Source organism: Ananas comosus, unplaced genomic scaffold (genome assembly GCF_001540865.1).
Source record: "Ananas comosus cultivar F153 unplaced genomic scaffold, ASM154086v1, whole genome shotgun sequence".
NCBI lineage: Eukaryota > Viridiplantae > Streptophyta > Magnoliopsida > Poales > Bromeliaceae > Ananas > Ananas comosus.
Window position 1 is genome coordinate 2,819 of NW_017891538.1, and position 13,684 is coordinate 16,502.

The window sequence follows — 13,684 nt, forward strand, 5'->3', positions numbered from 1 at the left end:
TGACATTTTCTTGTTTTGTTGTTTTCACAGTTTTTTTTTGTGAATGAGACTCCTCAATAATTTCATAATTAATTAGCTAGTAAGCCACAGCATTACAACTCTTTTTTTTATAATATTAATTAAAAGCCGAGGGTATAAATTCCTTTCTTTTTAGGCTAAATTATATAAAATCTTTCTGTTAATACCAGCTTTTTTACTTTTTTCCTCTGTCATTTAAAAACCTACACTTTACCCCTTTACAAAATAAATTCACAGGGGTTACGGTGTTAACTCTAATGACAAAATGATCAATTTGCCCCTCAACAGGCGGCAATATTGAGGAGGAGACTGAGGGTATTTTTGGTATAAAAAATATATAATAATATTTTATAAACGGAACACTAACAGCAGGGAGTGAAGTGAACATTTTTTATTTTACAAATGGACAAAGTGTAGGTTTTTAAATGACAGGGGGAAAATAAAAAAGCGGGTATTGATAGAAGGGTTTTCTGTAATTTAGCCTTCTTTTTAAATACACATGCAGTACTAGTAGAGAGTTCGATTCTCTGACCTTAAAGATAGTCTCGCAGATGTTACAACATAATAACTATGGCCACATAAAATGTACCTATTAGGTAAATGCCCTTTCCCAAAATAACATGTTGATTAATTTACTTATTATCTCATTATATCTTGTCTTGGGTTTTTTTCCCATGGGCCACATAAAATGTATTAGGTAAATGCCTTTTGACATTTTCATTAATTTACTTTACTTAATTTATTCTACTCAATTACATATTGTTTTCTTTTTTCCATGTGGTGACATAGTAATTTAGAAGCGTTAATTCGATGATCGGTATCTTTGGACAGCACATAATATCATGATCTTTCTAAACTCCAATTTGATATCTTGGGATATATAGAAAGAAATAAGACAGCGTAGTTGTATCGATCGACTAAGTACTGAATCAGAATATCGTGACTTTGCTTACACCGCTGTCGAGTGAGTAATAATGATCGCGAAATTTATTACTTGCATACTTTGTCACTACCTGCTATTTATATATGCATGGTTGTGACAATCCTGTAACAAATTTTCTCATTGCTAATATTATTCTGCAATATTGCTAGAACAAAAAATAAGTAGAGTTTTAACGCTCGTAGTAACAAATTTTTTTATAAGCGATTAATCCATTTCATTTGAATATAAGGTCGCAAATTCGAAGTGACTAGTTTAATGATCTATTACATTCTCACTTTTTTTCTCGAAACTTTTCCTTTTTTTTTATCCTTTTGAAAATGAAAATATATGATATGCATTATATATTTTGTTTTTTTGTTTTTTGCTTTTCATAATTAAGTGCTTCAAAAAAAGAAAAGGATTTTAATAGGTAGGCAAAAAATTTAAACTCTTTACGGATGTTGCAAAAAAATATTAGTAATTGCCTCATGAGGAGATGGTGATTTTGTTTAGAGTTGCCAACTAAGCTCCTTTAGCGTTCGTTGCGTTGTTTAACACTAATTTTAATATAATTTAATGCTATTGAAAAAAATATGTATTATTATTATTGATTTATTATTTAAATATATTCTACTAATTGAATTTTATTTTTAAAATGAGGACCAAAAAAAAATTATTTAAATTAGTTTATATTGTCATTGTCCAAGTAAAATTTTTGAATGAAAGATTACTAGATCGCAAACTTAACTGTCAACTCCACTGTGTCTTTTATATCAGAATTTCTTTCAAAAAGGTAAAAAATAAATATTGCTACCAAAGAAGCCTAAGGAGTTTTTTCTTAAACGAAATAATTATTATACTCTCAAAATCTTCAGAATATTTCATTTGCTTCCTACTTTTTTTTTCTTATTCAATATATTCCTAATGTGCCCTCTAATTATTTTCGAAAATACTCGCTACAGTTACGCTCGCTTATGATGTTAACTTTGATTAAAACGTTGAGGTTAATACCTATTAGCAGTTTAATAAAAAAATAAAATGCTTCTTTGTGCATTAACTTAAGGGCAAATAAAAAATATTTGGTGAGACAGAAAGGTATATTTAAAAAAACTAAAAATCAAAATACTTTTTAGTATCCTTAATTTAGGGGCAAACAAAAAAAAGCTGGTGATGATGAAACGATATATTTAAAAAAATAAAATAATAATTTCATACAGATAACAGTTATTACCAACCGTTCAGTAACGAAATTTGGAACCTAAAAAAGATATTTTCAATATTAAATTTTTATGGATGGTAAATCAGAAAGTTGGAAACTTTTTAAACATATATAAACAATTGTTCATTTTTTTAATATATATAGTTTTATTTTATGCTATATTCAAATTCCACTAAATGAACAATTAAAGCGGGGCATAACGGCTTTTATGTACTTCACCAACGAATTACGGCCTCCGTATGTACGCACAGAATTGTGAGAAACACCCAAAAAAAAAAAAGAAAAAAAAGGAAAAAAAGAAAAAGCAATTAATTGGTTTACTGTTCAGAGGTGTTGTTTGATTGGATCTGATTGTACACTTGTACCACACTACTGTTATAATAACTGTATACTACGATGTTTAATTATTTTATACATCTATTACTATATATTGCTATATACTAAAATAGAATTTTTTATGAACCCTATATGAGAAGCTGACACGTAGCCTTTTATATGATTGCCACGTGTAAATCTCAAATCTAGATTTTCTACTTTAGAAAAAATAAAATTAGATTTTTTTAGGAAATAATATGCTTTCTATATGTTTTCTATAGTAAATAAATTTTTTTAGGAAATAATAATTAGGGTATCAATACTAATAAACCTTTATTACTCTATATTTTTATTAATTAGGAAAAACAAAAATTTAATATATATTATACCTTTTATTGATACCAATTAAATATACATTAATATATTTAATCAAATTAAATAAAATTAATTCAATATTAAATAAACACTAATAAATATAATTAAATAAAATAAATAAAATTAGTGCAAAGTATTTCAAATTAAGTCAAATTATATTGTTTACGAAATAATAATTAGGAATAATATGCTATTCTATATGCTTTTCTATAGTAAATAGATTTTTTAGGAAATAATAATTTGATTCTAATTAAATAAACTCTAATAAATATATAAAATAAAATTCAAAATAAAATTAATGCAAATTATTTCAAATTAAGTCAAATAGATTTTTTTTTATGAAATAATAATTAGGAAATAATATGCTTTCTATATGCTTTCTATTATTATATTTGCTGTGCATCGCACGGGTCAAATAACTATCGATTTTTTAACTATCGACTTGTAGCGTATCAATACTATAACTAAGATTGATAGTATATTTCTTTATTTGTTAAAAAATATAATATTAATTAGAATATTTTTATCTTATCATTACATAATAAATTTTGTTATTTTATATTATTATATTAGCCGTGCATCGCACGGGTCAAAAACTAGTTTTAATCTAAAGTATTAGATATTATTTATTTACACGTAGTTACAACTATAGTAAAATTTTAATTATATGCAGAATTAAATATAGAATTTAGTTTGAGAGTTGTGCTGATTATTAATAACAATACTATCAATACACCAAACTCAGACAATTTCTATTCATACCCGTAGGTACCCACAGATTATCTATAAATTTATAGATATAAGTATTGAGTCCGGCCGAGATACTATCGATTGCATTAAGGATTTGGTGCTATAGAGTTTTCCACCGTTAGATTTAACGCTTTGATTATTTTTACTCGTTATATTATACTATTCAACCAACCACTCAGTCCCCTAGGGGCCCACATCATCCTAACCACATATTTCTCAATTCAAAAGTTAAAAAACTAATAGCACAAATATTTTGATACTATCGATAGTATTTCAGTCTAATTCTATAAATATCATCTTTGTTTATAAAAAAAAATTATAGAAAAAATTATAGATAAACATATGAATGAATAATCATTAAATTACCGGGCACGCGATTAATCACGCCGCTGGATTTTAACAGAAATATTACACCCCATGCACAGAGAAATATTGCGCCCCATGCACAGGAAATCTTTTTACGCATTTGTATGTACTTGATTGATCACCATTTTTTTCTGGAGCTTAATAAAAGTAAAAAAGTAAAAATAAATAAATAAATAAAAATAAATGTGGAAAATCAAAATGAAACTTGATCCCCAAGTTGTCATATCGTATGTACTATTAACATAACCTCTTAAATTTTTTTTATTTTTTTTTTCACGTGCAGAATAAACAAGCGTCTCTAGCGCGGCCGCGCCCCAACTCCCCGTCTCCTCTGACGCACCCCTGCATTTTTTTGTTTGTCGAGTAATTGTTTCGATCCATAGCTTTCGCAGTAATATCCCACTTCAAATTTTGGCAATTAGATTCATGGGTTCTCCCTTTCACCTCCTCTGAAGCTTTTTGTTGACTCCTCCCACCCATTTCGACGGTACAGGTTCTTTTTTTTTTTTTTTTTTTGCTTTTTTTCTTGGTTTTTTATTTGGATTTTGTGTTGGGTTTGCTTTATCTGTGTGTGGTGTGGCCAAAGTTGCAATCTTTACGGTGAAAAGATAAGATTTTTACTACGATTTTGCAGGGAAATGGGGCTCGTTTCAATCCCTTTGTTGTTTGATTTGTGTTTGAAGATGTTTTGCCCACCAAATTTTGCTAGAGTTGGTAATAAATTAAACTGTCGACATTAGAACTTTTTTGGTTTTGATTTTCGTTTGTGGGAGGCCAAAGTTGCAATTTTTTTTTTATTTTTATGGATGGTTCGTTTTATTCCAATTTTGCAGAGAGATGGGGCTCGTTTCAAGGCCTTTCCTGTTTCATTTGTGTTCGGAGCGAATAATTTGGTGTAAAATTTTGAGAGCTTGGTTTTGATTGTGTGTATTTTAGAGGGGATATTGGATTGGGTCTCTAAAAGTTGTAATATTTTTCTTTCGTTTTCAGTTGCTGTGATTTGTCTCCGCACATTCCATGCCCAGAAACTGTTTGTTGATAAGACCATTCTTTTTTATCACCATTTAACCAACCAATTTTGCTGCAATTTTAGTCCTACATCAACCTTAGTAGTGTGATTCAGGAACTTTTATTTTTAGGATATTGAATTAGCTTCGCCGAGATGGCCATGGCACCACCTGTGAAAGTAGTGTTAGGTTCCCTTGCCTTTGGGATTTTCTGGGTTTTAGCCGTGTTTCCCGCGGTCCCCTTCATGCCCATTGGGCGCACCGCGGGCTCTCTCCTCGGCGCCATGCTCATGGTCATCTTCCGAGTCATATCGCCCGACGAGGCTTACGCCGCAATCGACCTCCCTATTCTCGGCCTCCTTTTCGGAACCATGGTTGTGTCCGTCTTCCTCGAGAGAGCTGACATGTTCAAGCATCTTGGCAAATTGCTCTCTTGGAAGAGTAGAGGAGCCAAAGATTTGCTTTTTCGCATCTGTCTCATCTCTGCTATCTCGAGCGCGTTTTTCACCAACGACACTTGTTGTGTCGTTCTCACGGAATTCGTCCTAAAAATAGCAAGGCAGAATAATTTGCCGCCGCAGCCTTTCCTTCTAGCCCTCGCTTCTAGTGCGAACATCGGGTCGGCCTCAACTCCTATAGGGAACCCGCAAAACCTAGTTATAGCCGTTCAAAGTGGGGTTCCGTTCGAGAAATTCTTAGCCGGTATCTTACCAGCGATGCTCGTCGGTGTACTCGTGAATGCGGCTATCCTTTTAGGGTACTTTTGGAAGATCTTGTCGGTCGAAAAGGACGAAGAGATCGTGTCAATTGCGAGTGAAGTGGTCGCGGATGATGAAGTGAATTCTCACCGGTTTTCGCCGGCGACAATGTCTCACCTTTCTTCTGCCATGTCCCAAGAGATTGATTTACCGATAGATGCCAATTCATTGCACAGCGGGGATCTCGGGTGTGGCGGTGGCGATCATATCAGAAGCCAGCATAATACTTGTGAGAACGAGATACAGAGCGGCTCGAGCGGCAGAACTGAGTTGACCAAGGCCTCAAGTTTATCGAAGGAAATGGTGGAGGGAGCGGCGATTTCTCCTAGAAGAGACGAACACGTTCCCTCGAGGAGGATTGTGAGAGGAACTAGCAACTTGAGAAATACTGTAAGAGAAGAGTCCTCTTCACATTCTTCGGATGACAAAGAAGATCCTGTTACAAGGTGGAAGCGAATCATGTGGAAGACATCCGTCTATCTCGTAACTCTTGGAATGTTAGTTGCTCTTTTGATGGGACTTAATATGTCGTGGACCGCGCTTACTGCTGCTCTTGCTCTAGTGGTGCTCGATTTCAAGGATGCACGCCCTTGCCTCGAGAAGGTAATGCCCATGTACTCTTTTATTTATTTTTACAGTTCTCCAAAATAATGACAGATTTAATCACATTAGTCTGGAAAATTGACTCAAACAAATGATATAGCAGGTTTCATACTCATTGCTGATATTCTTTTGCGGAATGTTTATAACGGTTGATGGGTTTAATAAGACGGGGATACCAACTGCTTTGTGGGATTTTGTGGAACCGTATTCGCGGATTGATAATGCTAGTGGAGTTGCACTTCTCGGCCTGGTGATTATCGTCCTCTCGAATGTCGCCTCTAATGTTCCAACTGGTAAGTTTTGTACAGCTGCTTTATTAGATAGCGAAGTTGTTTGTACTCTTATAATCAGCAAAACAGTTTGAATTCAATTATAAATTGGGTCTTGAATTTCTCCAGTAGTATTGAAAAATGCTAGATAATTGGCTCACAGAAGCATCTGAAAATCATTTTTGTAAAGAACATTTGTTCCGGCTTTTTTTCTTCTTCTTTTTTAAGTTTTTTGGGTCGACATGATGCATTCGATCGATTGCTTCAATTGTTAAATATTTCTGAGATCAGCTTTATATGTTGTTAACTACTAATCATTTCAACCTTGTACTTCTTACACTCATCTCTCCTTTTAGTGCCGAGCAGCTGGGTCCTCTGGTCCTTGTTCCGCAGAAAGAATTTCCATCTCCTGTCCTCGCTACATCCTTTGTATGCTCCGAGTTGTTAAATTATGTAAAATGACCATTTCTCTAAAAAGCTTAATTTACCAGATAATAGTGTTTTAATATTTATAGTCAACAGTCCACCTCACATTTGAAACATTTTGTTGGGATCCTGGACATGGATTTGAATTGAATGGAAGAAAATTAAACGAAACGAGGAATTTAGTAATGCTCGAACTCATGACCTCCTGTTAATTATGTAGAACAACCATTCATATCTAAATGCTTAAGCTACAAGAGAATGATATTTTAATATTTTTATATTCAACACGAGTGTTCATTTATTAGAAAATTGAGCATCATATTCACGAGTCTTGTTCAAATTATTATGCACGCCAGATTGATATGCAAAGCATGACTTCTCTCAATCTACAGTTTCTCTTGACCCATTCCTCATGTTCTCTTTTACTGTAACACTGAAGCTTCTTGCAACTTTTCATGTGGTTCTCTGACTTATTAATGTAACTGTGGCCTCAAGAAGCTGTTTAAAAATAAAGACGCTGGAGATAACAAGGAATACATTGTAGACTTTGTAATGCCATATAATGCTAATAGTAGGAGAGCTGGGCCTCAAGAAACTGTTTGAATAATGATCGATACTGGAGATGACTTTGCAATGCCGTATAAAATACTAATAGTAGTAGAACCTCTCAATGGCAAAAATTTGTCACATCCATTAATATATGTTGTTGTATAATTCCCCTTCACATGCAGATTTGTTTCTGAGGAATTTCGCTGTACATGCCGACGAAGTTGAAAATACTGATGCATCACCGACGATACATTGTTTGTAATAACTTAGTCGACATAATCGATCACTTATGCTGTGTTTCAGTTCTCTTGCTCGGAGCTAGGGTGGCGGCTTCAGCGGCGCTTATTTCTCGTGCCGAAGAAATGAGGGCTTGGCTTATACTCGCGTGGGTCAGTACGGTGGCTGGGAACCTCTCATTGCTGGGCTCTGCAGCAAACTTGATAGTGTGCGAACAAGCGCGACGTGCCCAATTCTTCGGCTACAACCTCTCTTTCTTTGGCCATCTCCGGTTCGGGCTCCCCTCGACCCTCATCGTCACTGCGATCGGCTTGCCCCTCATTACCAGCCACTGATGAGCCTTTTGCGAATGCAATTCGATGTTTTGTAAACTCAAATGTTTTTGTATTCTTAGGATTTGCATTAGGGAAATAATGTATTTGTAATATGCTTACTAATTTTAACTGATGCACAATTGTTGTACTGCCGAATAACGAAAAAGGCGACTTTCATTAGTTGGTTAATTACTCTTTTAGCATCTGGGTTTAATTTTGCAGAGGGTTTATTGGATATAATTCTTTGAAGTTTCACCTGGATTTCGATTACGTTCTCGATAGATATATGTAGTTCTGTTGGGTTGTTTGATTTTACATAAAATTGTGAAAAAATAATTTTCAGTGAAAAAATAATTTTACAATCTTTCATGTTTGGTTTGTAATGAAAGAAAATTTTTTCATGACGCTTGTTTGGATGATAAAAAATGAAAATAAAAAGAAAATAAAAAATTATTCTATATTTTTCTTCTTCTATTATTTATTATTTATTAAGTTTTATATTATATATTAATTACATATAATATTTATCACATTACATTTACATATAATATTGTTATATATATATATATATATATTAGGAGCGGCCGGATTTTATTGTCAAAACCAAGCGGCGTGCCACACGCGGTCCACGAGGTCCACGAGTGAGCTCATAGACCGCGTGCGGCACTTCGTGCGCCGCATTTTTTCCTTTCTCAAGTTTTCATTTTTTTCACGAAAATGCAACTTTTTCTCAAAATCTGTGAAATAATTTTATGTGAAATTTTTTTCACACCTAACCAAACAATAAAAAATTCATTTTGGAAAGGGTAAATTTCAAATACCACTCCTATGGTTTCAAAGAAAAGAGTATATATAAACCTTAAAATACAGGAGAATTTTGTAAGAGCAATTCTAGTTCAAATTTTGTTAAAATTTAATATTTATCTTTATTAAATTTTACACCGAAGAGAGATACATACGTAATTGCATGTAATTATACAAGTGAGAGAAAGGGGTATTTTAGTAATTTGGCTTTGTCATGTTGTTAGGAACCAAAAAAAAAAAAAAAAAAAAAAGGAAAACTTCAAAAAACCCCCCGTGGTTTCGTCGTTTGTCGCTTTGCCCCTCTGTGGTTTTGTTTTTATCTTTTGAGTAGCTTTTTCGTTAATATTTCATTAAATTATATACAAAAAACTTCAGATACTTATCTAGAGTTATCAAATATTCACTTTAGTACCATTTAATTTTAACTTTATCACTGATTTAAGAAAAAAAAAAATAATGAAATTGATAAGAAAAAGAGAAAAACAAAACCGCAGGAGGGCAAATTGATACATTTTAAACCACAGGGGAGCAAAGTGAGAAACTACGAAACCACAGGAGGGTTTTTTGAAGTTTTCCCAAAAAAAATACTGAAGCAACAATAAGACAATTAATGATGAAACAGTAATATTTGTTTGGACTTGTAGAAACTCCAAATTATTGCTGTAAAAAATTTCAAATTAATACCAAACAATTTTTGTTTTAAAAAAAACTTATTTAAACCAAATCAAAATATCCATTTAACATGGGACTCACACTTCAATAATCAATTTGATGCATACACTCCGCACATATGAGTAGAGCTTAATTTATGGGTTGGAGCAGTTCCAGTGTCAATGTCTTTGAGGGCAAAAAGTTTAATTTAATTTGGGTCCAAAACTTTCTTTTTATTTTGTTGCTCCACCACCAACCCCAACAATTAGGCATCAGTTCCAACTCCCAATCCTACTCTTTAACTAAAACTACAACCACATCCATAATTAACCTGCCTCTCACTCTACCTTCTTTTGCTACTCCCACTAGTAGCAGCTCACACTCCTAGTTCTAGCTCATGTTTATATTAGCTGGAGCGCAAAGCGAATTGGTATAACCAATAGTGTCTGTTTGGCTAAACTTCTATTGTTGCAGAAAGCGGGAATAAGATTTTGAGATCCCAAAACTTTTATTAGTTTTGCTGCAGAGAGCTGTTGGAGGATGTTATTTAGTTAATACTTTAATGAACAGCACTGTGCCGTACAACAGAAGTAAAGAGGCCCTTATTTTAGACGTCATTATTTTGCCCTATTGAATTTAGAGCTAAGTTTGGCCGATTAAAATTTAAGTGCTCCATTTGAAGTAATACAAGAAATGTATATATATACGAGTCGAGTATTAATGAATGAAGCATGGGGAGGAGAAAAAAAAACAAGAGAATTATACATAGAATTCCTAGTTTAAAAAATCTCAAATTCACAGGTCGTACCTAGTGCAGTTGGCTGAGAGCTTGGCGGTTGATACGAGAAAAACAGAGTTCATCGTGGGTATGAAAAAGAGTTTTATGCTAAAATTTGAGAGTTTTTCAGAGCTGGGAAGGAAAGTTTAATTATTAGAAGAATTGTAGAAAGAGACCTCTACTGTATATTTTGGTGAGATGAGGCATGGAGTTGACATATAAAGAGGAATTAATTAATTGCCTCCCAAAACCAAGAGGAGTTAGTGATAGCCCACTATATCAAAGTCACAAGGCCATTTAAATAATTAGATGACTAGAGTTGGCATTAATTGATCACTCTCTCCCTACTCCCACTCTACTCAACTAAAAGATAAAAGCCCAAAAGAAGAAACAAAGGGAAATGGAATTGGTTGAAGTTGTTGTGGGGGTGGGGAGTATCTGGTTACAAAAGAAATTTAATTAGCTGGATTTTAGGTGCTAATTATCTTGTGCTATATATGTAGTTATTTCTTGATTTCATTAATTAGCTAAGACAACATTGCAATAGAAAAGTGATAAATAAGTTATATGATTCAGAACAACATTTGCAATAGAAAAGTGAGATGTGTGATTCAGATTGAGTCTGTCAAATGTAAAAAATATAAAATTATTATTCTCTATAAATTTAAGTTTTTAAAAAATAATGATTGTTTCATATAATTTAACATGGTATTAGAGTAGGAGGTAATTTCCTGAGTTCGGATTACGCCAAGCTCCTAACATAATTGATTTTTTCTCATTTAATTCAAGTCCACATTATGAAGCTATTAAAGTATTTCGAATCCAGATGTGAAGGAGTATTTTAAATATAAAAAATATAAATATACTATTTTCTACAAACTTAAGAGTTCGAATCACATCAGACTCCTAATATAATTAATTGTCCACCATTTAATTCAAATTCATATCATGGATCTATTGAAATATCTTGAGCCCAGATGTGAGAAAGAGTGTAAATATAAAAAATATAAATATATCATTCTTTACAAACTTAAACTTCTCATGAAAAATAGAAGTTATTAGTGCCAAATCTTTGCAGGAGGAAATTAATCCGCCGCAAATTAAAAGAATGGAATAATTTGCTTTAAAAACCAACCAAATCATTTTTTAAATTTACCTGTTTGGTATTCGGCTTTACGCCAAGGATTTTAAGAAATTAAGTCTACAACTAATTAAATGGTAAATCTTCAGTGCATCAAAATTAATGTTTCTACTATTACTAAATAGGTTGAGACTAAATCACAATTACGTGAATCTAAACACCTCCTAATTAATTAACTCTAATATTATTAATTAATGCCCATTCACCTTCTCTCTTTCTATAATTTTTTTAAAATTTTTTTAATAGTTTCACACATGCCTCAATCGTGCCTCTTTTTTTTTATAAAAAAAAATATTGCTACTCCAACCTCTTTAATTTATTTGTTAGTTTCCTCATTTTGGGCAGTGCCAGCTCCTCCCTTAACCAATCTTTCACCACTCCATATTATAAAGTTTGTGTAACGGTTCAATTCATATATTAGAGAGAGAGAGAGAGAGAGAGAGAGAGACCACGCTTTCCAAAGCACAAAGATTTTCATACTTATAAATAGGGATGTCAATGGGACGGATATTTGAAATTTTATCTGAATCCGAATCAGAACGGAGCAAATTTACCCCATTGTAAATGGATATGATTTTGGACATTAATATAAAAAACAAAAATTCGACGAACATGGATACGGATATAGATTTTGACCGTACCTGACTCGACTCGAACCCGACCCGAACCCGATCCGAACCTGAATTTATTTTATATTATATATAATATGTATATAAAAATTTGATATTATATTTGAATTTATATTTTAAAATTTTAAATTTAATATAATATATTTTGAAATATTGAAAAGAGAAATAATTGTTTCGGATTCGGATTTTCGGATTCAGGTTTGGGTTTGGGTTCGGATTTCAGGTTTTTGGTCGGGTTTGGATTTGGGTTTTTGAAAATCTGTCCAAAATCCGATCCGTTGACATCCCTACTTATAAATTATTTTCGATGGTAGGATATCTGATTCGATGATCGGCTCCATTAGATATAATCAACGCTATTAGAATTATTTAGAAACCAATTTTCATAATTTTTTGATTTTATTTGCCTAGTGAACGAGTAGCCTCAAGATGAACGGCTGAAAATAAAAATTATATAAAAAATAATAATAAAATATTCAAATATCAAATCGAAAGTATTATTCTTATTTTGATGTTAAGTAGAATTTTTTTTTAAAAATTTATATAATTTGAATTCTTCTACACCGTTCAACTTGCAAACCTGCCACATCGGCCGTTAAAATAGCCATTTTTTAGACCCTTTGATCACTTGTTAAACGATGTCAGAAAATTATAAAATTTGATTTCTAAATAGTTCTAAACATAGATCATACTTAACGGAGCCGGTCATCAAATCGGATATCCCATAATCGAAAACAATTTACAAGTAGGGGTGGCAATCCAGCTCGCTGTTCGCGAGCCAGCTTGTGTTCGGCTCGAAATGAGCTCGAGATCGGCTCGCTCGTTTAGTAAACGAGTCGAACACGACTGATTTTTCAGCTCGTTTAATAAACGAGCCAAACACCGAGCTTGGAGGTACTCGCAAATCAAAGTCGGTTCCGGCCTTGATAACAGCGTCGAATATATATATTTATATTTATAATAATGTTATTTAATTTATATTTTTATATACTAAAATAAATAATTATATATAATATATATATTTATTATTTAATTTTTAGCAAAATAAAAATATAAATTCGAGCTTAATTATAAAAAAATTTATTTATATGTAAAGTTTCAATTATTAGATCAAAGTCTAATAAATAAAATTTTATAAATTTATTTTTTATATATATTTAATCTAATTTTTTTTAATTTATTGTTCGTTGGCTAGCTCGTGAGCCGGCTCGTGTTCGGTTCGTTAATAAACGAGCCGAGCACGAGCTAAATTTTTCGGCTCGATACTTTAAAGAGCCAGCTCGTATTCGGTTCGTTTAATAAACGAGCCGAACACGAGCCGACCCCAGCTCACTCGTGTTCGGCTCGTTTACACCCCTACCTTATACAACATGTACAGGACCTTTCGTAAACTAGAGGGGTTGTGTTTTAAGCTACGGAACAATGTTAAGAATTGAAACATCCATCTCCGGCTCACCCCAACCATCAAGGGCACCGTTAGTTTGAAGTATTTAAAAATTGAAATGTGAATCGAAATAAGGGGGTGTTTGGCCTATCTATTTAATAGTGATTCT

General features: G+C 32.7%; 1 protein-coding gene across 2 annotated transcripts; it reads left to right on the forward strand.

Annotated features, from left to right (window-relative positions):
• Window positions 1-5,127: 5,127 nt before the first annotated feature.
• On the forward strand, window positions 5,128-8,342 carry LOC109704986 (putative transporter arsB). 2 transcript variants are annotated; one of them, XM_020225748.1, is made up of 3 exons: window positions 5,128-6,333; window positions 6,437-6,626; window positions 7,881-8,342. In XM_020225748.1, exons 1-3 carry the CDS (start codon window positions 5,128-5,130, stop codon window positions 8,147-8,149), a joined length of 1,665 nt encoding a protein of 554 aa, XP_020081337.1. In that variant the 3' UTR covers window positions 8,150-8,342. The 2 variants fall into 2 exon arrangements, with proteins under 2 accessions (XP_020081337.1, XP_020081338.1); XM_020225749.1 differs by having other exon boundaries at window positions 7,760-8,024.
• The last annotated feature ends 5,342 nt before the right edge of the window (window positions 8,343-13,684 follow it).